The following is a 27691-nucleotide window of genomic DNA, read 5'->3' as shown; positions in this document are numbered from 1 at the left end:
TGTCGGGCTTTTTTTTTGATTGTAAACAAATATCCAGCACTTCACATCCTTCTAAAAAGTCTGCTCAAATCCAGCCAAAAGGAACATATGCCACACTCACTCCAGAAGGATGGTAAAATTATTTATTCTTACGTTAGTTTACATATACAGTGATGACATTTGGCTAGAAAAATGCCTGTATCATAGTAAGAGATATTCAAACAACTACAAACGGTCAATAAATACATTAAAAACATACTGTATGCTGACGTAGAAATACCCTACGCTCTTTAGTTACTTACCCAGTACATTATTGAAATTTTTTTTGGTGTTTTTCATGCAACATCAAAATTCTTCCCAACAATTCATGCTATACAACTTTTTTTTCTTTATTAGGAATGGGACGAAATTTAAAATCCTGTTTGTTTACAAGTAGTAAAAATTGCTGAAAATTTTAACATAAAACTCTCAATTGTTGTAATAAAAAGAACCAATTTAAAGAAGGCTGTCTTTAAAAAAATCAATTTTCTCAACTAATTCTGTATAAAACAGGCAGTATTTCAAAAGGGATGTTTCCATCACCCAGGATGAATCATTTGTGCTTCAAAATTTTAAAAGGAATATTCGTGGCAAAAACCTAAACCCAACTGGTAGGTAGAGGAGAGATTGCAGTATGGACTGGCTAAAACCGAACATGCTTTCCAAATCTGTCCAGGAACACACTAAACACTTATCCACGTCACTATGCCATCACCTACTCTAACAATTAGAAATGGAGTTTTAATAATACTTAGCTCTTTTCATGCTCAAAATTCTTCACAAACATTTAAATAGTCCTAACGCTTCTGCAAGTATTATTATCCCCATTTTACGCTTGGGGTGGTAGAGGCGGAGAGGGCTGGGAATTTGCTGGGGTACAGACCGCATCCTTTCCCTCTTGCTTCCCTTGATTGTCCAAGTTCTTTATCGCTTTCTGTATTTTACACTTAATATACTGGAGAGTCCCAGGAAACACAGGTGGTATGTTTCCGTCAGTTATTAGTGGTTATTATGCAAGTTGTGCCACTTTGAAAGTTACATGACAAATATTAAAGTAGTAATCGACATGAAGTCCACGTCCGAGGCTCAGGATTGATGTCCTAGAATGCCACACCATTTTCAAACCAAGCTTGCTCCTTCTGTAATGAAGTGTTAAGGACATGAGGCCTAATTGTCTCTGTTGTACAGCCAAATGACTCTCAAAGTTAGTCATGGCCATACAAAAGAATAAAATCCGTCCCTCACTATCTGTCCCTGGGAAGACAGAAAACCCCTACAGTGGCCCAGTACATCCTGACATCGTACAACAAAAAGGACACCTAGATCAAAACAAAGATTTCAGATGTGCTAACTCACCATGAGATACAGATAAGTAAGGTCTCTTCCCTCCCATCTCCGAATTTGAAAATATTTGTGTCTGAATTATGTCCTGGAAACCGTGTGGGAAAGTAAATGCCTAGCAATGAGATTGCAGATACAAAATACGGTATTTTGCCTTTGTCTTAGTATCAATACCCAAATCGTATTATTTCAGTTGATATCAACATCCCACACAGAAAGGGCATTTTTGATTTTGCCACATTTGCTCTCTTGAATTTTCTACCTTATACCTTGCAGCCTGTGCCCCGTTTTGATTTTTATCCTGCCTAGTTTACTCTTACTCTAAACCCAGCTTGGTTTCTTGCTGTCTCTTGACAAGCTCCGTGTTTGCTCTGCCAATGGACTGCAGGAGCAATGGATAACGGTGCGATGTTTCACTACCTGATCTGAGAGAGATGAGAGACACAACATTCTGTCACTTGTAATAACAAAAGGACCGAGTGTGCAAAATTACATCCCTCTTACAGGCACCCAAAAGGCTTTAAAAAGGCACGTGTACTCTTTGTCACTTGTTCCTCAGTGCCTGATCTTGGTGGTTTTAGTGCGTCTCCAATAAACCCCATACAATGCACACGTTCCCTTGGAGGGAACTTGGAATAAAAATTAAGACCTTCAGACATACTTGATAGTTAGCAGTCGTTACTCAGCAGCTGTCTCGCCTTTTAGAAATGCTAGAGCTGCACTACCTGTGAGAACTGGGTTCTTACGGCAACCTCACTCCCTAGTCCATTTTCCTCCTTCTTTCTCAAACATCCCCATTTCTAGCAGAGGGGAACAGTGCATGTTACGTGGGCTTTTCCTCAAGCAGATATCCAAAGCTCTTCCTGCCTTCTGTAGAGCTGGTAGGCCAGAAAACATCTCTTTTGTGCAGATGTGGGAGCAAAAGTACAGGAGTTTTGCCCCTCTTCTTCCAGCAGTGCAGCCAAGAGCTGGCAGGCTGGCCGAGTACCCCGCTTCTGGCCATGTCCTGAGAGATGAGAAGCGCCTGTGGCTTCTTTTGACTTCAGGTGGGGACTGTGGATGTTTACCACCAATGGAAATCAGTCCCAAGGCACTAGGCAGGAACGAAAAGGACATAACAAAGCTATTGTGGCCTGGGGGTACTCTATACAGCTGAAATATCAGGCTAGAAAAGTAAGAGGCATTGGCATCTTCCTCTGGGCTTTCTGGAAAAAACAATTAAAACAAAAAAAAAGATGCAAGATCCCAGGCAAATGTTTTCCCTGCCTGGCTGAAGCCATTCTCCCTGCTTCAAAAATCCAGGAGATGGAGGGATCATAATACATGGATTCAAATGTGCGAATGTTGAAATGTTTCCATTTCAGACAGGTGAAATGCACTTGCACGCTTGGGCATGGCATCAGTTCTGTGTAAGGGACGGGAGCCCACAGGCCTGCTTGGGCTCCAGGGGGCTTACTGGAGGGGTTTCATCTCCAAACGCCAGTCTGGTGATGGGAGCCAAACATTCCTCCCAGCCTGGACTGAGCCAGGTCTGGATCGAATGCATGTTCGCATCACACTGGACTTCTACCTGCCTTAAAAATGCAGTCTTGAAAAAAAGGTTAAAAAAGGAAAGGCTGACGCTTTGGCAATTCATTATCTGTTATGCAGTCCAAAAGCCTCGAAACATTATCAGTAGCTTGACTAGTGGCAATTCACTATTGCATGGCTGGTAGTCACCAAGAAATCATTTCTTAATGGTTAAAGCAGTCACACTGATTGGGTACGCTTTTCACAATTCCTCCAGATCGGTTAAATCCACAACCACTTTCAAAAACAGAGTGTCATCTCTGATGTAGGTGTTCTTTGTGTTCTCCAGGACCGTGTGCGGCACAAAGCGTGGACACCCGGAGGCAATATTCATTTCTCCATCCGGCCTTTTGAAACTGCTGCTATTGGGGTCAGCTCTAAAGACTTCCACGATGTGATTTTTTTTCCCACTTTGGTCCAAAAGCATAAGTGTAACTTTTTGCTTGAAAGGCCACAGTAGCAGTGAGTCAAACTCCCCTCTCATCACTACGAAGTAGAGAGAGACGTGTGTTCCCTTTCCTGAGCCATCCCCGTTCAGGTAGGCTCTCGCACATAACCTGTACCCGCAGCGGCTGGTGTAAAAGGGCTGGCTGAATATGGAGAGGACACGGCCTTCCACCGCTTCTTTTTTCTTCATCTTGTAGTCCGTGATCTTCCAGATTAATTTTCCATTGTAGCACGTGCCTTCCAACAGCTTAAATCGTTCTTCATTTTTATTGAGCTGTGCTTTGTGAATATTGATCTGGAGATCATGTTTGCTGGACTGACCTTCCAAAACAACTGGAGGCAAAAAAAGAGACAAACACTTGGTAAAATAAAACTGTCAGAGCACTGGATACGAGGAGCAACCAGACTCGAGCTGGCAAAACTGAACTACTCAAGCCTGAGTACAGGCTGTTAACTAGTGTTACTACACCCGTTAACTTTTTAAAATTGTAATTGCAGCTGGTAGTTGAATAAGGAAAACCAGGTACTACAAGCCACATTTAAAGCCCGACTACGGATAGTACCACTGCCTCCATCACAGTGCACCAGCCTGACCAAGCCCAGCTCTCTGGCCCTGTGGTGCCACAGGAATTCAGGAGACATTGTGGAGTAGGGGAAGGCGGGAGGACGCAGCATGCACCACCATGGCTTGGTCTGAGAAAGCGAAAAGAAGAAAGCCCTTTCTGGCTAATAGCTGCAATTGACCGACTGTAGCACCAGAGCCACTACTTCGCCACCAGTAGATCAGCAGAAACCCCACACCCATGCAGAAAAGAAACGAAAGTCCCAACATACCCAAGCGCTGATCGTATGTCTCCATCAGGGCAATCTTCTGTTTTACATTTTCAATTGTGTCAAACAGGGGTCGCAAGTCTAATTTGCTTTGTTGCTGGTTTGCCATCTGTATTAGCTGTTTCACTTGCGATTCCAGGCGCGCAGACTTATCCAGGTGACTGGCCAGAGCCTTCCCAGTTCAGGCCATTGGAAGAGGGTGGAAGCGGAGACAAGAGACATTCATGATATCAGCCATTTCATTTGAAATAAGATAAAGAAGCCTTTAGCATGTCAGCAGTATCAACTATATGGTGCATTCAAAAGTACTCTGCTGGCTTAGGAACCTATCCAAATGCTCCTTCACAACTAATTCGGCATTAGTGACTGAGAAGCCACCCCTTACTCAGATCCATTCGCACTGCATCACTTCATTCAACTGATTATTCAAATTTACACCTGCATATTTGCCATTGGGATCTGGCCATGAGGATTTACACAGTGCTTTTTGCCCAGACCAGATATCCAAACTTCTTTATTGGTTAAAATGAAAAGACAATACTGTACTGTAAAAAACCAAGAAGGGCTTGTGAAGTGTCTGGGAGGCAGCATTTGTTATCGTCCTGCTATTGATAACAACTGTTACTGGATAAACACATTTAAGGATACAAGGAAGCAATTGGCCAAAAAAGGTAAAATTAATCTCACCTGTGTGCTTACCATCAAGTTGCTATTTTTACCAAACAGTTGTGTAAACTGTCTGAATTCTTTCTCACACTTTTTAATGGCCTCTGCTAGCTGCTGGATTTTAATCTCTTTACATTCCAGGCTCTTATACAGGTCAGATATCTACAGATGGAAAAAACAGAGTAAAAATGCTAAGGCACACCAAAATGTACAGCGATCAAATTAAAACATATGTGACTACATAGGAGAAAGTGGAAAAGTTTACAATGCAAAGCCTCTAGCTTAGCTAGATACAGCACTACTTAATTCACAATCCATGGATAAGCACTGGGAAGTACTGAACATAAAGCAGTCATGTTCTTTAATAGATCTGTGTGGCAACAGGTGCAAAGAGACTCATATCTCTCATCCCCACCATGATGATCCATTCAGCTCTACAGGGGGATAACACATACTTACATGCACAGATATACATGTGTGTTTCTGTGTGTATGTACATACATTTATTATTTTTTTTCCTCTACTGAGGTGTAACCAGTAAAAGAGATGAGTCAGTGAGGGATACTAACTCCGAAACCAAGTTGTAGCACTTTGGGGCACTTATTTTTAGCATAAACAAGCAGAAGAGTAAGTCAACCATCAGTTTGGATGCATTCACCTTAGCAGGATTGGGCATACACCCGGTGTCATCTGCTGGGAGCCGCAGAAATGATCGTGAGTGGAAAAGTGCTTGCAACTGGCTCTACACTACTCTGTGCTGCCTCTAAAGAGGGGGTGACTTGGGCACCTAAAGGCTCCTTTTCGGAGCAATCTGACCGGCCACTGAAACTTTAAAATGCTCTGTCTCCAAACCTCATATCCACTGTAAGCGGAGACCAAAAGCAAACGGGCTGAGCGATGGCAACGAGCCTCCCACTGTGCTTGGTGGAGAATATACGTGCCTGAGCACAGAGAGGTTTTCATTTAATTGACTGACTTCAGTAGAAGAGCTTATTCTGACTTCTGAGGTGTGCAAAGACGATAAAAACAGTCTTTTAAAATGTAGCTGAGCTAAACCAGGCAACGAATGCAGAATCTCGTATCATCCTCCAACCAGCCAAGAACCGCTGAAGAGTGCTTGTTTAATACGACTTACCTGTTCTTCCAGCTGGGAGTTCTTGTCTAATATCTGCAGCATGTGTTCCCTCAGGGCACCGTTTTCATGTTCGGCAAGTTTCCCTCTTTTCACCTTAGTGAGGTAGAGAGGGAAGTGAAAGAATAAAATAATAAGATACGCAGATTTTTGAAGCTGTTAGTAAAAAATGTATTGATGCCGGCATTTAAAATGTCTCCTCTGTGCTTTGAAAGTGAGGGAATGGCAGTCCTGACTCCCTAGTACAGCATCTTAGCCAACACCAGAAATGGTTGTGAAAGAACAGAAATTGGTTATTTTGATTAATTACTCTGATTGGTTTGGGAGACAAATTCCAGTCCCAAGTACAAACATGATCTATAAAACAGTACCTTTACAAGACAGCCATACTGCTTATACGGGCAGTCCACTTCTGCCTCAGGACACACAGCGTGGTGCTTTTCAATCTGCATATATCAAGAAAGAAACTTGTAATGAAATAAATATTAACTTGCCACACTGATAAAATCTGAATGCCTGCATAAAGGGTGAATAAAGGCCAATGTCATGACACCACTGACCACGTAAAGAGGGAAATGAGTATTCAGAGGCAATAGGCAAGCCAGATATTTTCCAGATACTGCAAAATGCCAATGCTTTGCAGTGACCGAATACCTCACTTGTAAGATGAGATGTGTATCCCTTTTAGGGCCAAACAAAGAAAATACTTAGAGCAATGACATTTTATTGGCACGGGCCAATGTGGTCTGCAACGTAACTTCCTTTTCATAAACGTGTGTGATCTGATGAATCACAGTATATGAAAAAGATAATAGTACCTCCTTTTTCAGAATTATTTGTGAACAGTTTTGGAGACAAGGCACAGGATAATCAGGACAGTCATTTTTCTCATGATTCTGGGGAAACAGAAACAAAGCAAGGCAATGGTTTGCATTTTTGTAAAGTAGTATACATAGAAAAAGCTATGCAAAAAGTAATCCCAAACATACACGTGCAAGCCCCGTATCCCATTGTTGTTCATAAGAGAGCAACAGTAATTGGTATTATTTAGAGCACATTTATTATACTTTCTCCTTCAACTACTCAGCCAAATTTTGTTTCAGGAGTTGTTAAACCCCATTGCAATGCTGGAAACTTTTCACTCAGCAACATTAAGAGGAAACATGTGCTATGGATTCCCAGGGAATGCTTCATAATCTTACCTTTATGTTAATTAACACCACATATTTATTACAGTACTGACACATTTCTTCTCGAAATTTACAGTGCTGGCTCAAATGCTCTTTCAAGTCTTTCCGAAGAATTTGATCACAACATCCATCATTAGTGCATTGCACACTTTCAAACAAACACTGCTGAAGATGCTCCTGCAACAAGCAACAGCAAATTAACCCCCAAAGTATTTCATCGCATCTCCAATTGCCCAACGGGCCCACAGAAACATTCAGCAGTTTGGTAACAAACAAAACTCCAAATACTCTTTCCTCCATAAACTTTCTCCTTTTCCAACCTCAAAACTAAAGTGAACGTGAAAATTTGGAGAGTCCTTTGTATGACTTCCACTTTTCATCCAATTGATATACCGAAAAAAGGCCCAGATGGCCAGTAAGTCTTGGCAAGTTTTCTTGAATCAACGATCACATGGCACCTAAGCATACAGAAGGTATGTATAGACGCTGTGGATATACTAAAGCTACATAAAGCAAATGGTTCTTATTAAACAAATAACCTAAGGCAAAGCTGGAACAAGCTAACAGCCACAATATTTTGGGCTTAACATTTGTTACTTACAGTGTATAGCTAAGTCATAATCTTTGTACTTAAACCACATTGCTACAGTAACTCTAAAGTCTGAAGACAATCGCTGGAATTTAGCTTATCATAAATACACATAGTTCACGTGAAAATCAAAGGTTTCAAAATTTGATCAAGCAAAACTAACCTGATATCGTCCCAGAATTATTTTTGAATTGCAGTCAGGAATATTTTTGCAGAACACATGCAAGTTGAGAACTTCTCTTTTACAGCAGTTGTCTTTGAATACCTGTAAAGGAAGCAAACCAGCCTTCATATGCAGTCACATAGGATGTTACAAAGAATATAAAAAAGCAAAAAATCACAACAAATCTTTTAAGCACACAAGTGTAGACTCCGTAATTGCGAGTAAGGTTCTTGATGATTAATATTTAAAATGTATACTAAAAATATAAATTAAAACATATATGAATTTTCTAATAAGCATAGGGTTTTTTCCTCATATAGTTATTCCACAGATGCTGATCCATCCCACAGTCAGCAGGATTAGTAGCTCAGGAGCTATAAAACCACTGCCAGAGCCTGCTTGTATCTAGAAGAAAGCAGCTGGAGCTAACGGGCCCCAAAGGCCAAACCAACTCTGCATGCTCCTCCGATGTTCAAGCAGTGCAGCACACCTTTGGGGTGGAGACGATGCTGAGATATCCCTTCTATAGACTGTGAGAAACAGCACTATTCCCAGCTGTGGATGCAGAAGCAAATTAAGCCCCCAGAGCAAACTTTCAGTCTTACTTAGAGATCTTCCTGTAAGGAGCATTATAAAGCTGCTCACTGTTGCACTACTGCCATCAAAATTTGCACAAAGCAGAAGACAGCGAATGAAAAACAAAAATCACGTGGACAGTCTGATTACAAGTTCCTGTCAGGACTAGGAGAGAGAGGAAGGAGACATTTGATTTCACTGGAAAATTCATTCTGGCAGGACCAAGTATGTAGCATACTGTCAAAGCCTCGGCATACAAATAAGGACAAATGAATCCATTAAAAAAAAAATCAGTAGCTTGCAAAATAAGAAGCATGAACTTATCTTTTCCTTTAAAAAGTTACCCAAAAGCAAATTAAGTCTGCAGGGTTAATGAGATATAATGGAAACAGTTAAGGCAGCAAATGATAACCAAGTGGAAACAAAGACAATCAAATAAACAAGATGACCCAGCAAGATGGGGCATTAAAAAGGCAAGTCAATAAACTCCCTACTAAAAAAGACGTCTGATGACTAGGGAGGATTTAAAACCTTGTGAAATTCTTTGACACTTTACCAGAAATACAAAAGACTAAAATGAAATAACTTCAGAACATGAGGTATAAAATAAATCTTTAGCTATACACCCATAATTCCTTTCTGGGAGAGCATAACTGAATACACTGCTTCCCTTAGCATCACTTCAGAGACAAAACCTGCGCTGCTCCTGCACACTAACAGACTCAGAGCCACCTTGTTCTCAGCTGTCTTGCCTTTTCCATGCAGATGTTGACTGCTGAAGTAAAGCTACAGCCACTTACCTCATGCATTTTTATTGTTTCTTTGTCGACGGGACAGGTGGGTACTGCATTCAACTCTCTAGATCAAAAGAAGAGTCACGTTAATCCACAGAAAATTTGATTTATTTTACGAAATTGGGCTACGCTAGAATCTGACTCTGGCAGAAGTCAGTACTAGATACCACAAAAACCAAACAAATGCTTCAAAAACACTTTTGTCTGGCAACTACACAGCCAAATTCTGCCCGCAGCTCTAAGAGGGCATTAAGCTGCAACAGTGAATATGTAACAGAAAGCAGAGTTTGTCCTACGAGTGTTAATAAGATGGTTTTTAATTAAGAGGACTTTGTCACTCTCTGGCCATCTGCTGCTTGCAAATGTCATATCTGAAAAAATCCCATCGCATGCATTAAACCCGGCCTTTGCCTAGCGCGAGCAGCTTGCTCCTTGCTACACCAGTGAAAGAAGATCTAATGGCTCCTGTCTTAGAAGGCTTCCAGAAGTCCTACAATAAGGGACAGGAAAACGCTTATGGAGGCAGCGCAAAAGGGACGCGACCCAGCCAGAGAAAGCAGCGCACACGAAGCATCTAAAATTCATAAAAGGTCAATGTCGACATCCATCCACATAAACAGGCTCCTCCGCAGCCTTCCCGGGCCAAATCCTGCCCTCGGGTACACCAAACAGTAATGTGTTCGAGGCAGGTCTGCAGGGTGAACTCATTTGTACCTGCAGATAAATCCCAAGCAGATGGATGCCAGCAGCCTTGTGATCTGACTGTAGTATCGGGTAATATTAACAGCAGTTTTATAACTCCACTAAAATCAAAGAAATTATACAGAAGCAAATGAAAACAGCTTAATCTAACCACCAGTGCCAATGCCACGAGACATTAGTGCAACAAATTCATCTGAACACCGCAATACCAGACAGACAGACTGAAACAGCACCTCACGCAGTAGTGCTTAAGCTTACATCAACGATTTCTTTACGCTGACTTCCCTGCAGTTACCAAAGTATTCCTCGCCAGCACCGGGTAAGGTCTTTAAAGACACCTTTAAAACACTGAGCACGTAGTCATTGAGTTGAACAGAGTCTTTCCATCGACTCCTTCAGCGTTTTATCAGATCGGTACTAGTGTTACGGCTCTCACTGCTGAATGACAGAAGCGTTGACTTCTTTTTAGGAAGGGGAGTACGGGGAGCTTGTAGATGCAGGTGGAGTTTGCACTGACCTCAAAGAAAGAATGCACTGCTGGCAAAATCGGTGCCCGCATCCCGTCTGGTGGGGATTGCGAAGGACGAGGTGGCAGTAGGCGCACTTGTACCGGTCTTCTAAGGTTTCCACAAACTTGTAGTCGGCATCAGGCTCGAAGTCCAGAGAGACGGCGCTGGCAGAGTTCTGGCGCGTGAAGATGCCCGAGAGAGCAGCGGGTTCGTCACAGGCCATGGGAGCTGCACTGGGAACCAGACACAGGGAGAATCCCTTCAAATATTCACTGGCAGCCACACTGCCTCAGCCACCGCTTGCAGCAGGCTGCCACTCGCGGGAGGGTTGTCATCTGCAGGAGGGTGCGACAGATTTTGGAGGGAAACACGGTGCCAACTATGGAAGAACAACAGAACGCTCAGAGAACCACAAAACGATGGTTCCACAACAAGCATCAAAGCACACTTCTTTGGAAAAGAGTTTCACCATCTGAAAATTATTCCGCAGAACAGAGATCTTTATTTCTATTTTTTTTAATTTTCTTGCAGCAGCTCTTAGTCTCAAAAAAATTACAAGAGTCACAAACACAGTTGGGGAAAGCAGAGGCCAAGTCTTGGCCCTAATGTCTGCCAGGAAAGTCTACACTTAACGTAGAGCCCACCCACATGACTTCACGAGTTCATTGCACTGGTTCAAGCAGGAGACAGCTTTGTGGTTCGCAGCAAGGAGCATACAAAAAAAAGGCAGCAAGGGGATTTTACCTTCAGTTTAGGTGTTACGGGAGTCAAAGCCTCTTAACTTGACATCTTTCTTTTTCCCGTTGATCACTCATTTATAGCAGTAAACTCTAATCCTATTTTTTCAAAGTTTTACTTAATTATGTGCAAGTTCTTGCTGTATTAATCCTGCCTGAAAGAAGCAGTGGAAAAAAAAGAAAGAAAAGTAAGATTGCAATCAGAAGCGTGCCCTAAGTCTTTCTCTCAATCTGCCAAAGCTCACACACAGCACAGGAACGCAATGTTAATTTTCCAATAGGAAAACCAGCAACATTTGTTTCCAGTCCTAAGTCACAAACCTTGAGATTTGCCACAACCTGGCAGTAGTTTTTTCGCAAGGAGCTCAAGACCTAGAGCCACTCTGGTTTTCATTTCTTGTGGCTTTGCATTCAGAAGAGATTTTTTCCTTACAGGATGTGTACAAAAGCACAACGCACCTGAGCTCTCAGATCATTTCACGGGGGAAGCGCTGAATTTTACAGCTGTGCTGTGGGACGCTATTTCTCCTCTGTGTGCATCACCCGCCCTGTCAGTCACTCCAGTCACTCTTACTGGCATCAGCACCTCTCTGAGAGCTCTGATTCAGCTCTTGTAAGGTCACCGAGGGTATCTGCTGCTTTTGTAGGGAAGCAGGGCCAACACATCGCCATTAATAACCTTTTGGCTGGCGTGTAACAGTATGCCAAGCACTGATACACTGCCCTACCTCCCTGCTGCAATGGATTCCTGGCCCACGAAAGCAGCGATTAGCACTGCGCTCTGCACAGCTCAAGCGCTGCCACAGACCACCTTAGGCTTCAGAAAGCAACATCCATTTTCCTTTCTACTTTAATATCCCATCCTGGGCGAGGAAATCCTGTGGACAGATAACGTACCTGATTCAAAAACAAGCCAAAGCACTTAACCAACGGAAATGTATTTCACAGCAAACATTTACGTGCTCCCGTAACTCGGCACCCTTGTTCGTGGCTGTACGCAGTATTTAACTGCCCAGCTTGTGAGAGCCTCCCTGCCCTCCACCGGGCTGAACGTCAGACTTACTCCAGCACAACTGATCACCCAATGTCGGTAACCCACAGGAATATGAGCCCTAATCATATTCCAGGCACAAAAACTTATTATTCCAACTGGAGTTTGCAAATTACCCTGTTCGGTCCCTCCAAATGAACAGCCTTCTGCTTCAAACCAGAGGTGATTGTCCATGTCCCTCCTTTCATTGTTACACAGCTGACCTTTTCTCCTCTGAAAATGGGGTTCCCGGTTCTCTGACGCTTATAAGGAGCAATGCTCCCTTCCTCACGTCAACCAGAGCCGCCAAAACGCAGCCCGAGGGATTACCGGCCTCGTGCCTGGGCTGCCTCGGTAGCAGACGCCAGCAGCAGAGCACGCCTGCTGCTTCAAAGGCAGATGGAGAGCTGTCGCCGTTAACTTCCACAGCACAGACTGCCTACAGGACAAATTTGCTACGAACTCATTCTGTTGTTAGTTGGTGAGAACCCCGAAACACGTCTCCTTCCTCTCTCTTATTAGTGCGCTCTCCCATTTACATGGCATCCAATTTCCTGAGTCCTATTACACTGCAGGACTTAGATCATCTGATGGTCTGGTTTAGCAAGTTAATGCCGCACTGTGTAAAAACACATTAAAAAAAAAAAAATCCATGTTTTACCCATTTTGCCTTTAAGGGTCTACCTTAACTCCAGAAGTAATTCCAGCTGGGGTGAACAATATTACAGATGTTTTAGGCAACAAAGCTATGGGATGCATTAAGAAGAAACACAGTCACCAGCCCAAAATCCCATCCAGAAACTCCTTCAGAGCTCTCACTGCTCATTAAATCAACCACATTCATTCCCATCTCTTTCTGCAAGGAGCACTGTGCTGTGCTACAACGCCTTCCAACTCTCCTGCTGAAATGAGAGCCTTTATCTCCTTAAACACCTTCATGACGCACCCAACCCAGATCCCATTCCTAAAAACGGAGACTCTTGGCATCCCCACGAAAGTGCCTCCTCCACCTCGGCCTCGCTCCGGACTGTGTGGCACAGCTGAGGGCACCTCAGGGCACAGGAAAGGGCACTTCAGGTGAAAGCCGAGCCTGCCTGCTCGAGGGCAAAACAGAAACCTCTGGGTGCCCAGAAGACCAGGGTCGTTTGCCACCGCTGCTGGCCTTGCAGGAGGTTTGCTGCAGGGTTTGCAGCTGTTTTGCTGGAGGAAACGGGCTGCCCCAGGAGAGGGCCTGTGGATGGCAATGCTTCTCCCAAGCTGGAGAGGTGCCCATGTGAATCAGCTGGGGAGACGGGCTCACAGAAGCCGAGAAACGGCAGCCCTGTGCCAGACCTACCGCCGGCCAGCACTCGGCAGGATGCGATCCAAACCATCGCAGACGGCGCGTAATTCCCGTCCCAGTGCCCACTGGTGACTCAGGGTGGATTGCAGAAGCTCTTCTTCCACTTCTGGCTTCCAGCGCCTGCGCCCGTGCTCTCTGAACTGAAACCAAAGGGAAACCGTCAGGGGAAAAAGTGCTTTTTTGTGACAACGAGAGCACGCCAATGGTTAACTGAATCAATTTCCTGCTTACGCTAATGCCTGGCCTGCGTAGGAGACGAGGTACGCTTTCACTTCTGCCTGTTCACATCTAAGAGCAACGGGAAGGTGTCCTTTCTTTGCATACACTACGATTTTTTCAGCACGCGTGTGAACTGTCATGCTGTTTTAAAATATTAGAGAGTGGCGGACTCGGGCTGCGTAACGCTGCTCTTGCGGCAGATGCACAACAAACGCAGCAAAGGGATTTTCATTGCAACTCCACTACAACAGCACAAAAAAACCCCAAACAACCTACGAACGCTGAAAATCTACATGTCAAAAAAATGGATTTCAATATACTGAAATAAACAGAATGAATTCTGACCACGCATCGAAAGCAGTTTGAATCACTAGAAGCTAAGCCCAAGCCCTATAAACAGCTCCCAAAGAGTGGGAGCGCAATGGCAGCGCGGTACGAAGAGCTCCCAGCTGCACCTTCCCACCATTTCAGCATCCCAGCCCTGCCCGCATCAACAGCAGCATACGCAAAACGCTTCTGGAACAACTCTTTCTATAACTGTGTTGTATGCAGATGCTTTAACCCCACTGGAAATAATCTAAAGGGGAGAATTTTCATAACAAAAATAAACTTTCTTAAATGTGGGCTATCCTGTTTTAACTACCACCATACCAAACAGAGCCCAAACGTTTTCCATTAAAACGCTCCACGCTTAGTATATCTTACTGTTCAGAAAGTGAGTAAGAGACGAGCAGAACATGATAATGAGAAAAATCAGCATGGGCATGACTTACTATAATATAGAAATTATATTAATATTTTTAAAGCCATGTTAAAACAGTTCCCCTCCAGCAGCGCTGCTGCTTGCCTACACCACCGGCAGGCAGAATGGAGAGAAGCGGTGTGCAACGCCGATAACACATTGAACTACTGTGGACTGGTTAACTTTTTTTAGCCACGAAAACATAGTTACTGCAGACAGAGAAAACCATCCCTATAATGTGGTTGTTCTTTTTTAAGAGAATATGTTTTTCCTGTTTTCTCTGACGCAAAGCCAAGCCCCCCCGAAAGGTCAGCAGATTACCCCATGAGCTATGGGTGCACCACTACAGCAGGCTGCAGCACCAAACCCTCCAGGACAGCAGACCCGAGGCACAGGCACGGAACACCACCACATCTTTCAGAGTGAGATGGGCAAATACGTGAGTTGTTATCACAGATTTGGTCGTCATGCATGAACAAGAAGACAGGATCCTTGGTCCTGCTGCCCAGCAAATAGGGGCTGTGAGCAAGGCTTCTGCCAGGTTCCCTGCATGAGGGGAGGGCAACGCTCAGCTACCCTCCAGGATTGGGGTATTGCTCAGTAAAAAGCGTTGTGATCGCTTCCTTACTTATCATGCTTCCATGAAATACACATAACAGGGCACAGAAAAAAAGTTATATACCTATATTCCTGTACACCTAGCTCTAGTTCAGCTCTATTGCTTTGCTCTAAGGCACTTGGTAGGGACAAAGTCTTAGAAGACGCCCTGTCCCTCCCTCTGAAAATCATCTACCTTTTATGGTACATCAGAACTGGAAGCCTGTCTTAGTCACAGTGGGAAAAGTCTTGTCAAATTTAGAAGTCTAAGATCAATTCACTTCATTGGGATCCGACAGGCAGAAATGTGATGGAGGGGAACATACTTCGCATTGAAATGACCCTTTCCAAGCTGCCTCATAAACTAGGTAGATTAGTTGCCTCCAGTATTTTTAAATTAAAATAACAAAGTTACATGATTTACTACTAATATAAGGTCCTCCACAAAAACACTGCAGTCTGGGGACAAGAAATATATGCCCCAACCCTTAACATACGGAGTGGAACAGGTAACAGAGTCTGCTAAAGAATGACTAAAAATATCTATACACTTTGAAATACATATTTAAGATACAGCAGCTTACATGGAGTCGTGAAAACAGCAGATGATGATATCTGACATCACTGAGGGGTCATCCTTGTCCCTTCCTACCCAGGAATAGTTACAACGTTTTGACTGCTGACAACGAAACGCACTTGCAGAGTCCCCGGGGGGAGAAGGACCCCGGCTGCATCATTTGTGCCCCCCAGCCCAGAGGTTGTGGAGGGAAAGGATTCCCTATGGCACCAACACAGACCCGCCACTGATGCTCAGGGCTCGCTCCTACTTCACCTGGCAGCAATTCCGCCTCAGGAGCTGTTCTGCTGCTGTCCTAATCGCTTAAAAACTGCGGTGCAGTGACCAGCTGGTACCCAGGAGAGAGTATTTCTCACAGCAATAATTTCCTATTGGATATGTGCCCGAGGCCCCACAGGGGATGTTGCTGCAGAGGGCAGCAGAACAAATTTGTTTCCTTTTCTGTGTAGACAATATTATCCAATTCAAATTCCAGTATTACCTTATTCTCAAAGCACAGTAAAACCTTACTAAGCAAGCATCAATTTGCTAATCTCCATAGGCAAATTTTCACTAAGCAGAGTAAGACGGTAGGGTTTCCTTTGCATAGAGTTACAGTCAAGCATTACAATAAATCCCCATAAGACTAGACTTCATCGTTTTTTTAAGGCACAGATTACAACACAGATAGCATTAAAAAAATTTTTTTTAAAAATACACTCTTACAACTAACGAAGTGTGTCTGGTGCTGAAGTAGCTTATTTGATTTTATGGACAACTTGCTTATTTGCTACATCTGCTATTTTCTCTGGATCTCTCAATCATTAATTAATTAATTTTGTATTATCAAGAAATCTCTCTATATCTGATCAACACAATATTATTACAGTAATACAGAAAATTTTTGTCTTAAAATAATCTCATTCACAGCTGGAAAATAATTTTGTTCCCATCACTTTTGTACCAATACCTGGATGTGTTCCCGCCTTCCCGAGCACCAACAGAAATTTCGGCAAGAAGGCACCGCCACTCACCCCTACGACACCCCGGCACCTTGGCACCGCTTTGCTGATTCAAGGGGTGAACTCAGTTCCTGAGACGTTTCACGGTCTGCAGCCTTCCCCCAACGCAGCCCTGTGCCGCTCACACCCCCATGTGCTGTGGCTCACGCCTGAGGAGCCCTTCAGAGATGAGAAATAATTCTAGGAAAGTTAGGCTCCTGCCGGCATTAACAAGACACGTTTTGGTAAAGCCGTACCTGAAAACTGTAGCTGGTCCTCAATGGGGAGAAAATGAGAGAGAGAGCGAGAGAGAGTGCGCCAGCGTAAGCTTTGTGGTTAAAACAACAGTACGAGCATTTTAAAACAGCAAGGGAGTGGAAATCCCCCAGCGTAGCTTTGAAAAGATCATGTCTGAAAACGTTTTAAGTGTTAGGACAAAAGGCAAGCCATTGAAAAGTATTTTCCCTTACTGCCTCGATGTAGGGACTGCAGGTTTTACCAGCTGGAGCAACACAAGGTTACCAAGAACTTTTCTCACAGTTTTTGTCGGAGATACAGAGAAGTTTTCACCTTTCACCAAAGTGGCGAGTGATGCGATCAAAGAAAAAATACATGGGCAGCAAGAAACACATAAGGACGTAAGGAAAACCCAGGTCCAACCCTGCAAAACCCTCCACAGTAGCCCTGGCGAGCCCGGGTGGACCCACTCGTTGCAGGAAGCGAAGGGACGGTTCACGGAGGAAACGGCACCGGCTTGGTCACAGAGTGACTACATCAACTCACGCTGCAGGCTGCATGGGCTTTTCGCCTTTAAACCAGAGCTCTCCGAGATAAAATCCATTTTAAGAAAATAAATGTTCATATTTGGGTTTGTAATAATTTAAGTGGCCATAAACCCTAACGATTTTGTAGCCTGAACTTAATCGCGCACCCAGGATTCCTGGCAGCCTTCATCTCCCCTGACTGCGTGTGTGTCAGCCTCCTTCCCCAGACCAAAACACGCTGCCCTTACAGCAGTGCCACGGGCTCCATCTCTAACCCCACTCTTCCCTTATTCTCCTCTGCCCCCTCCCCTAGCTTTCTAGTCTTTTTTTTCCCCCTCCCCTAAAGCAAGATATCTTATTTTCTATAAAAGCAATAATTTTTAGGTCTCCTGTTATTTAAAACACTAGTTTTCCACAGAAAGCTTCTATTCTATCTTGTAGTAAATGCAACACATACCCTCTGTAGCCTTTTCCCTTTAACTGGACTTGCTCCCAGAGCATTTCTAGCCTATTTCAATTTCCATCTCCCCTCCCAGGAGCCATCTCAACCTACTGCACATTTTCCTGAACCTTCCCTGAAGCTCTGGAACAGACAAGTCATTGCTGAAGTCAGCGGCAAAGGGAAAGGCATCGATTCGAAGGCATACTGCTTCTTTATGGGATCAATTAAATTGACCCAAGTCGTATTTCTAGACACAGCCCAAGCTCACTTCTACAGTCAAGATTTTTAAACCTGAAGATATTCATTCATCCTTGCCATGAACTCATGTCCTCAGGCTGCATCCTGCTCGAGCTGTTGACTGTACACAGCCTCTGCGCAGGCTGACATCAGAACAGCAAAACAGCTCGTACATGGGCTTTCCTTGAACCTGGCAGCTCTGGAGGAAGGACGGATCCGGCCGGTTTCGTTGGGAGGAGGCAGCGCTGCAGAAAGCGTAGTGCTCTGCGAGCACAGCTCCAGGAAGCACCCTCTGCTTCTGGGAAGCTTTGGGGAAAACCCCAAATGGAGAAGTTGAGTAGGAGCAGGATCTTAATTTTAAACAATTTCACTCTGCAGATGAGTAGAGAGCAATAGGCTGGTGTTATTGTTTGTGGGCAGCCCTCGATCTCCTCCAGCACCAACTGCAGGGCTGAAACCCTGACCAAGTTTCAAGCAGGCTCAAGGCAATGAAGGTGAGTGAAAAGCATTTAGGAAAGCATTTAGGAAAGAGAATCAAGGAAAAGAGAGAGAGACACAAGAACAACATAAAGAAATAAACGTTACTGAAAAGAGCTAACAATAAGGGACAGAGAACAGGACAATTAACGGGTTTTAATTTTTTTTCTTTTAGTGTATTGGAGCCAAAGTGAAGTCCTCACTTTTCCTAACAAATAATAGGCCATTACACATTTTGCAGAACTAGGTCTTTGGGGCTTTTAAGTTTACGTCTCCCTCCCTGCCCCAAGGCAACACGCTGTCCACTTCAGTTGCTTTGACCAGTCAGTCGGTTTGGCCATGAATCCCTACTCAAGGCATAAGAGTCTTGGTTTTAATTTTCCATGCCCCTGACCCTTTGACTTAGTCTTAATGAAGAACTTAATCAGCATGTATACAGAAACCTACGAATCAACTCAATGGTTGCTCGCCCGAATTACTACGATGAACTCAAATTTTGCTAAGGCTGGCCACCCCCTTCTTCTGACGTGTTCCCTTGTTCCAGGGGTGAACGATTCCCCTGCTGCGGCCTCAGGAATTCATGAGTTCAGTGGATTTTGCTATAACGCACACATGTATTTGACAACATATGGACACACATTTATCTAGTCACAGTCCTCACTGAAAAGGTAACTGCTAATGTCAAAACCCAAGCGCTATCGGGGACCCCATGAACTTCTGTTGGGAAAGCAGTGACAGCAGAGATTGTCACCATTTTCTTTTCCTAAAAAAACAGGGGAAAGGACTTGTTAAGGAGTCCTCAAGAAGTCTTAAGAAGTCCTTCCCATGAGATCAAACAGGACAGGCTGGAGATGCACGGAGGTATGAACTGGGAGTGGTGCTTTCACGCGGCCCCTTCTCCAAACGCGCTCTGCAGCCGAAAGCCGTGCTGCCGCCCGTCCGTGCACGCTGCCGCAGCCAGGCAGAAGCACAGCCGCACAGCAAGCCCTGCCGCGGCCACGGGCCTGCATGAGCGCCGGGAGCAAGGCGCAGGGACCTGCCGTGAGGGGTGAAAGGCAGAACCGCCCCTTTGGGCATCAGGCGAGATGCCGTGTAAGAAGGATGCTAGACGCGCCGTGGGCAGCATCCAACCCCGCTCTCGCTGCTGGCACCAGTTTTAGCTTTATTGCTCCCAGCAGTGAACAACGTCGCTGTTTTTAGTGTCCTCAAGGTGCATCTCAGGCATCACCAAGGCCCACGTTCATAATTCCTCAGTAAAAAACGGCCATGACACAAGGTTTAATGTCGATGACAGTGAGACAGACAAGTTTTTTTTCTTTATAGATAGTGGCCAGTAGCCTTCCATAATATCTGTCATTGAATATGTGATCTGGCAACTGTTTGTACCTGCTAAGGCAATATTAAGACATGAAACCCTTGATTTTTGTTTCCTTCATAGTTAGTAAGGGCCACATTCCAGTGTCAAGTGCATGGATATAGCAGACGAGACTGAAAACCATATGACTTAGCACAGGTCTGATCATTGCATGTCTCACAGCGACTACTTTGGGAAAAACAGCTTTGCAGATTGTTCCTCTCCTTGAGGTTTGGTTAGTCACTAGGTGGCTTTGCGTAATGATAATAATAATAATAATAAAAAATAACTTTTACATTTCAGGATTATCTTCTGCAAAATAAGCACACAGCAACATACTTACCCTTAGAGAATCCCTGTATGCAAATGTCAGTACATTATATACAAAAACTTGCTTTATCGGTTCCCCCACAGAGACAAACATGCTTAACTATAGAGCACTCTGGGCAGTCCCATATCAAAACCACTGTGGTTTAGGGTGCAGACAGTTTCTCACACACTTGTTTATTTGTTGCAAGACCGAGCTGGGGAGACTATGGAAATTTTTGCAACATTTTTATTAACAATATGCATGACTCAAGTTTCCTCACCTTCCCGAGCCCAGCCACGTACTGGGGTAAAGAGGTTAGCTTCTTGCTGGGCTGAGGGAAGAGGGTGGAACAAATGGACATTGCAGCCCAAGCTGGTACAGATAAGGGACTGACGACTAACAGCGTGAATAGTAACTCCTCACAGTCATTCGCCAAGAGACTTGGACAGAAAAGGACCAGAAAGCAAAAGAAGAGGTTCCGAAATCCTCACCGCAACTCAGGGCCCAGACCCAGGGGCGTGCTGGCCGTAAGGCATCCCAGCCGGCTGGCTGGGGTCCCGCAGCAGCACCCTCGGGTTGGCATGCTGCTCCGGGCAGGCTGCTGGCTGCTGCTGAGAACAGCATGTCTGGGAGATGAAAGAAACTGCCTACATCTCTGCAGCCCCCACCAGCTGTCTCAAGAAGATCAGGAGCCCAAGAAATGTTACAACTCACACGGACTCCCTGGGGGGCCAGAGAGAGGAATGCTCTCATAGTCAGCTATTTAGTGATGATAAATAACATCTATTTATGTAAAATCAAAGGGTCAGACAAAGAACTGAAGAAGACAAAGGGCTACAGGTTAGCTTAAAGATAGGACACAAATAAAGCCCAGGAGATCGAGCACTCTACAAGTCTGCAGCTTCCCACTGAAGGGATTTGGCAAAGTGACCCAAACAATATGCAGCACAGAACGAAGAGCTCCTGACCCGGCCCGTAGCTTTGACCGCTGCGTAAGAACTATGCTCCTGCCTTAGGGAGCCTGTGGGGTGAAATAAAGAGCTGTCTGGCTTCTGCTGTTTGCACTCACTTGAAATTCCTTTTGTCAAAGTCTCCAACAGCAGCTTTCTAGCTTTAAAGTCTTGTCCCCTCCTGGATGTCATTCCTCATCCTCTCTAAACTCCGCAGTTACTCCAGTGCCCTCCGCAGTTTCTGTGAGCACCACAAGCTTTTCTTTCTTCCTGATGTTACTCTGAATCTTACCTTTCAGCAGCTTACACCTCTTCAGCCAAAGTTTCCTGCCAGCTACTCACAGATGTGCCCTACTGCCGCAGAGCCTTTTCCTGCAGAAGCTGAACTCTCAGCCTCTCCTCCAGTCTCCGGGCTGTGGATGACTACCAGCTCAGAGGTAGCCCGCTGCCCCCAGCCCTCCCCAACAGGCCTTCTTCTGCACAGGCCCTCAGTATCTAAACCTGACACAGCCAGCCTGTATTCCACTTGGGTCCATAACCTTCATCTCCCTCTCTCAGGCTTAAAGCATTAGATCTTCACAATGTCTCACCAACTCCTTCTGCTTCACATCTCCATACGGTATGGTATTTCTTGTCCACTTACACAAATAAAACTCTTGTCCATCATCACCATCCTCCTCCAGTTTTCCAAACACTCAGTTCTCTTGAAATGCAATCTTTTACTTATTTATCCACCCAGGATGCTGCCGCAGGGATCATTTTTTGAAGTCACAGCTATAACCACATCGCCTCTCTGTCTGTCCCGCCACTTCCCCAGTGCACCAAACCCTCTTGACTTTCAAAGCCTGTTCTAGTCTCCCTCCACTTGCCCTTGCATCACCTCCGATGGTTTAAAAGGGCTGGTTTCATCTCATGGTGATACCAGGCTCCACTGCCTACTTGTTATGTATTTGAGTAAATACGTACTGTGAGGGCAGATTTTTTTGAGGGATATTAGCAGGTTATTCTATTTCAAATCTCTTCTGTAAGATCTCCTTTGCCAAGCAGGTGGGAACAAGCTGGCTTCTGATAAGCTGCGACCACCGTCCATCACACTGGTCTGGAGGGTCCCGCTGTCTCCTACTGCTCTTGCAGGCAGGCGCGTCCCTCCCTCCTGACTTGAACTATAAACCCTCTTCAGCCACGGGCTGTGGTTTTGCCCTCTGCTTGCACAGCTCCTGGCACACTGGGGTCCTCACCCACAGCAAACGCTTCTCCACGTGACAGAAATAAAAAAGATAATCAAGGCTACCAGCAAAGGAAGTTACTCTGGGTGGTTTTAGGCCGAGTGTAACACACGACCACCATGACTCACACTAAGATCAAAAGCAACAATGCAGCGCAGTCCTCAGGAGAAACAAGATGAAGCGCAACAGCAGCCAGGCCGGTGCTCCTGCACAAAAGCATCCCAGAGAGCCTCAACTTTGCATGCCATTGTTAAGCCTGCGTGCTCTGGGTAGAATCAGCTGGGGCGGTTTAAAAATACGACCGTGTTACTGCCGCCAGTCTGGAGACATGCCTGGCCTGAATACACCCAGCTATTCCCAGCACATGGCTGCGCTCCTTCAGCCATCCCGTATTTATAAAACGGAAGTTATGAGGAAAGTTGTTCTTGGCTGGCACCGGGAAGGCGCAGCCAAGCTAACAACAGGCAAAGCGATTCAAGAAGCGCAACAACAGGAGCTCTCCATTTTTCCTTCTAACTCTTAAGAGTGTTGAAAGGATTTGGTCAAAGCCCGCTGCCTCGGCACGCTCCCAGAGTGCTGTTAACCAGGGAAAGTCTGGCTGCGTCTCGCCGCACACACGCAGAGGGGAAATTCCCTCCCCCCAGCAGAATTCAATTGACACCAGCGGGGCTACTCGTTAGGGTTCCCCGCAATTTAAAAAGATCAGAGCCGCTGCAAAGGCATCCATTCATCCGAGCAGCCCCCGCTTCTTTGTTTCCTCCGCAGCCTCCAAAATTCCGGCTCTGCCGCGCTCCGAGGCACGCACCAGGCCCGCGTTTCCCTGCAGCACCGGCGGGGAAGGCGGCGGCGGTGCTTCTGCTCCCGCAGGCAGAGCGGGGCTCGGCTGCCACCTGCGCCAGGGCCCGCGGGCAGGGCTGGGCTCGGCGCTGCGGACCAGGGCAGAGCTCCCGCGCCATCAGAGAGCGGCTCCTCCACACCGGCGCCAAACTCCTGGGCGCACCAAGTTGGGGTTTTCTCCACGGGCCTCCTTTTTAAGCGAAAAAGCGCCGCAAAAAGGAAAGGGCCGCGCAGACTTCCCCTCCGAATCGAGGGGGCAGGAAGGGAGCCTGCAGGGAGGCTGTCACCCACCGCCTGCGGCCTCCCGCCGCCCGCCCGCCCGCCACGAACGCGACCCGGGGCCGGGCCCGGCCGGCACCCACCGCCGCCGCCCGCGGGCCCCGCGCAGCCCCGGCCCCGCTCCCCGACGCGCCCTCGGCCTCGGCGGCGGCACCTGCCGGCCCCGGCCCCGGCGTGACCCCCGCACCGCGGCACCGCCCGGCCCGGCCCGGCGCCTGCCGCCCGCCCCCCCCCCCCCGCCGCACCTGCGCCGGCGCTCGCTGCCCTCCGTGCGGGGCCGTGGCGGGGCCGTGGCGGGGCCGCGGTGGCCGCCGCCGCCGGCGGGGCGCGGGAGGTGCGGGGCCGCCCCTGGCTGCGCGGGGCGCGGCTCCGTGCGCGGCGGCGGCGGCGGGGCGGGGGGCGCGGCGAGGAAGCGCTGGTGCCGCCGCCCCTGGCTGCCGCCGCTGCTGCCGCTGCCGCCGGCGGGAGCCGCTTTCGGTTTCATGGCAACCCCCGGGCGGGGAGACCCCGGCGGCGGCGCGGCCCCGCCTGCAGGGCCGGGGGACGGCACCACGGCGCGCTGGACGCCGCGGGTGTTCCCGGGTTAGAAAGGAAGCGGCGGCGGGTGCCCTGCGACCTCCGAAACGGGCAGCGGCGCCTGGCTTTAGTCCAAGGCGTGAGCTCTGGGCCGCCGGGGCTTAGGAAGGCTCCCCGGCAGCCCCTTCTCACCGCCGCCTGCCCGGAGCTCACCACAGGGCTCTGCAGCCCCCCAGACGCGCTGGAAGGCTTGATAAAGCCCGGACAAAAGTCCCCCACAGGCTCCACAGAAGTTAGTTTTCCAGGACGGGCTCCCGAGAGTCCGTGGTGAGGAGCCCCGCTGCGTTGGTGAGCATCAGCAGACTTCACCCGCTCCTCCTCTGGGCAATGCACCCTGCCCGCCTGCAATACAGTTACTCTTTTTTGTTATTTACATCTACGGTACCGAAATAGCAAAACAAACCCCATGCTACATACGCAAAGAACACAGACATTAGCTATTACCATATGCCAGTGGCATTTGCTAATTACTCAAGCCAGGCCAAAGGATTTTTTACAAACGCAGACAACGCAGCCATCCTCCTGCCAACGGTACTGATGCAAGCGTTTTACCGCTCGCTCCCCATCACCTCCTGCTGCACTTTGTTCTGTCTTTCACATTAAACCACTTCTAGGAAAACCAGTCTCTAAGGAAAATCCCATGCTAGCACATGCACAAAAGCACTAAGGCTGACGAGAAAGAAACAATCGGAAAAAGAAACAATTGGGCTGTGTTATCTGGATTGTCTTAAGATGAGCTCTAAAAATAATAGCAATAAAATGGTTTCAGATTCTTCTTTTGCTAAAGTGACTCAGAATTGCCACTCCCAAGGGTGTCAGTCTGTTGTGTTAAGGTTCTGGGAGTCCAGCAAAGGTGTAGAGGCCATTGCTACAACAGAGACCTTTTAAAACGCTGCCTCTTGCAAAAATGGAGGACTTTGTTCTTAGCTTTTAGGAACATCCTGATTAGTCTGGGTGCTACTTGCCTGGGAAGTTCACAGGAACATCCGTCAGAACAACAGGCATTATACTTCTGTAAGTAAATATCTATAAACATAAATGAATAGTTTCTTTGGAGATGGGATTGCGTTCCCAAGACGGACATTTTCTGCACTCACGATCCTCCTTCTACTGCAGAACATAACAATCCCCCAGAACGGAGCTTTGTGGTGACAAAGATCTGTCAAACGGATCATCAAATATCAGGGTGCAGGCGGTACTGTTAAAATTACAACGTTCAGATTCAGTGAGCATAACAGGAGCCCTGGTTTGCATTAAGACCAAGTCATATCCCTGAAGCAGCAGCAGAGATCACAATCCCCGACTCTCAGTTTTTCCTTTTGTGCCACTCCAAGGGAAAACTTCCATGTCAGTAACAGCAATGAGGATTTATTTTGCTAAAGTTTTACTTTAGTATCAATTTTAAGGATGTCTGTTATAAAAAAACGGGCCAGTTGCTTATTAAATAGTCCAGATACTGTTGCCTGTGTATTTTGCCTCTCCTCCCTACCTGACTATACATTTTTGATGCCCAATTCATCAGTAACAGACTACAAGTGGTGTTAAAAGTTTATATTTGCCTTTTATATCTCTCACACAACTTCCTGTGATCTTAAAGCAGATGTCTATCGCAACAGTGCCTGCTTTTAACTCGCTCAGAGAAAGGCAAACCCTGAGGTTCAGCTATTTCAACCTCAGGAAAAGCTGGAGGCTCACCGCATTTCTTAAAACTACCAAGTTGCATTCAGCGCAATTTACAATGCACCATTTTGCACTGCAGCTGTGACGGCTAACTCCTCTACGGCTTCCTTTGCATTTTGAAATGCACCTCTAAGCAAACAATTTTGACAAGTTTGTCTTTGCCCTGGCTTTGCTTTTGCCTGACAACCACGTTTCTGCCTAGCACCAGCTGTAACTTCAGTCTACTCCTTCCTTTTGCTAGCAAGAGGCACAAGAACATTGTTTTAGTAACCTGCATCCTAAACTCTTCCCTAAACTCTGCAATTCTGCTCTCTTCATACACAAACTCCCACATATATAAGCTACCGGTTTGTGTCCTGTTTTCCATGAGCTGTGAAGTTTCCAGCATAAACACTGTATGATTTAAGAAAAACCCCAACAATATAAAGATGAACAAAAACCTAAGGACAGAGGTAACTGTAATTCCTTTTGCTCATGATCAGCTGTAAGACAAATTAAACTGCTTTACTATGGTGTGCAATGTTTAGTGATTGTTTTATTAATGCAGAAATACCTGCTTAACTTCATACCCATTCTGATTTAAAGTGCAACAATTAAATCGGATAGTTCTTGTACATCCATATTTTGCAAGTGTTGTTCCTAGAAGACATGTCGTTCAGATTATGCCTTGCATTTGTAAAATCTGTCATTTTTTAGTACCGTTTTGCTTTATTAACTAAAATAAACTGTACAAAAAGCTGTAGAGTTACATTAGCTTTGAACAATGTAGGATACACGTTCTCTGCCAAACTTTAGTGTGCAAACATTTTACATTTTTTAAAGTGACAAAATTAAGCCAACCTTGAAGTCAGAGTTCATTACTACATTACAAAACAGGAGACTAGATATGGCAAAAGAAATTCCCCACTGAAATCAACACCATTGTATCATTTTATTTCTAATTCTTAAAAAAATATAAATGAATTTAGAAGAGAATCACAGTATAAGGGCCCTAACATATTAGACCGTTACAAGGTACATAAAAATAGAAGACACAGATTTCTTTGAAACTTTAATCCTTTGATTAAGCAGCAAGCATATCACTCTCCAGGCAAACACTGCTTAAAACAAACCCTACCCCCCAAAACAGGACGTGCAAACTGTATGCACATATTCTGCAAAGCACACAATAAAGACATTTTGCTATGTACATACTTATTTAGTACTACAAATGCTAGGAGTTCCCTACTGTGTGCTACAGTGTATGTAAATTAAGAAATACTAACCTATCTCTGACCCTCCCTCCCCCCTTCAAATACAGCACCTTTGCCCAGTCATAGAATATTTAAACAAGATTAAACGGAATTACAACGTACTGAACAGTTTTATAGCAGTTGGTGGTGGCCAACTGCACTGCAACACCCAACATTCTGCATACTGAAGTCTATCGACAAGAGACAAGACAAAAATTAGCAAAGGTACAATACACACACCTGGGGGACTCAATGCTAAAAAAAAAAAAAAAGAAAAAAGAAATCCTGAAGATGTATCTTATCACTGTTAACAATTAAACTGAGATACTTAGGATGTCAAAATGTACCAGATGGGTTTCGTATCAGTTTTAAAGACTGGAGAGCAGCCAGATTTGTGTGTAGCTGGTGAGGGGATGCTTATGACCCCCAGAACGCAAGTTTCAGTGACCACCAATTCCTCGGTGCTTGTTTTACAATGCTGCTTTTCTTAGACGAGAGGTCACCTGATGCTCACGTAGTGGCTAAGCATCTACCCTGATGCAAAAGAAAAACTGTCAGAAGGACCTTTTGTATGAG

At 45.7% G+C, this 27691-nt stretch overlaps 1 protein-coding gene across 4 annotated transcripts; it reads right to left on the bottom strand.

The window, feature by feature from the left end:
* Positions 1-108: 108 nt before the first annotated feature.
* TRAF5 (TNF receptor associated factor 5) lies at positions 109-24020 on the bottom strand. 4 transcript variants are annotated; one of them, XM_075496371.1, is made up of 13 exons: positions 23873-24019; positions 13631-13776; positions 11272-11419; positions 10536-10906; positions 9323-9380; positions 7947-8048; positions 7207-7371; positions 6823-6900; positions 6376-6450; positions 6008-6100; positions 4894-5034; positions 4210-4378; positions 109-3708 (listed from the first exon to the last, which is right to left on the bottom strand). In XM_075496371.1, the coding sequence occupies exons 4-13, from the start codon at positions 10748-10750 to the stop codon at positions 3131-3133; spliced, it is 1674 nt and encodes a 557-aa protein (XP_075352486.1). In that variant the 5' UTR covers positions 10751-10906; positions 11272-11419; positions 13631-13776; positions 23873-24019; the 3' UTR covers positions 109-3130. The 4 variants fall into 4 exon arrangements, with proteins under 4 accessions (XP_075352486.1, XP_075352487.1, XP_075352483.1 ...); XM_075496372.1 differs by lacking the exon at positions 13631-13776 and having other exon boundaries at positions 4906-5034; positions 23873-24020; XM_075496368.1 differs by lacking the exon at positions 13631-13776.
* Positions 24021-27691: the final 3671 nt, after the last annotated feature.

This window comes from Mycteria americana, chromosome 3 (assembly GCF_035582795.1).
Source record: "Mycteria americana isolate JAX WOST 10 ecotype Jacksonville Zoo and Gardens chromosome 3, USCA_MyAme_1.0, whole genome shotgun sequence".
NCBI classification, from domain to species: Eukaryota; Metazoa; Chordata; class Aves; order Ciconiiformes; family Ciconiidae; genus Mycteria; species Mycteria americana.
Note: the sequence above shows the minus strand (reverse complement) of the source record. Positions and strands in the feature narration are given on the sequence as shown.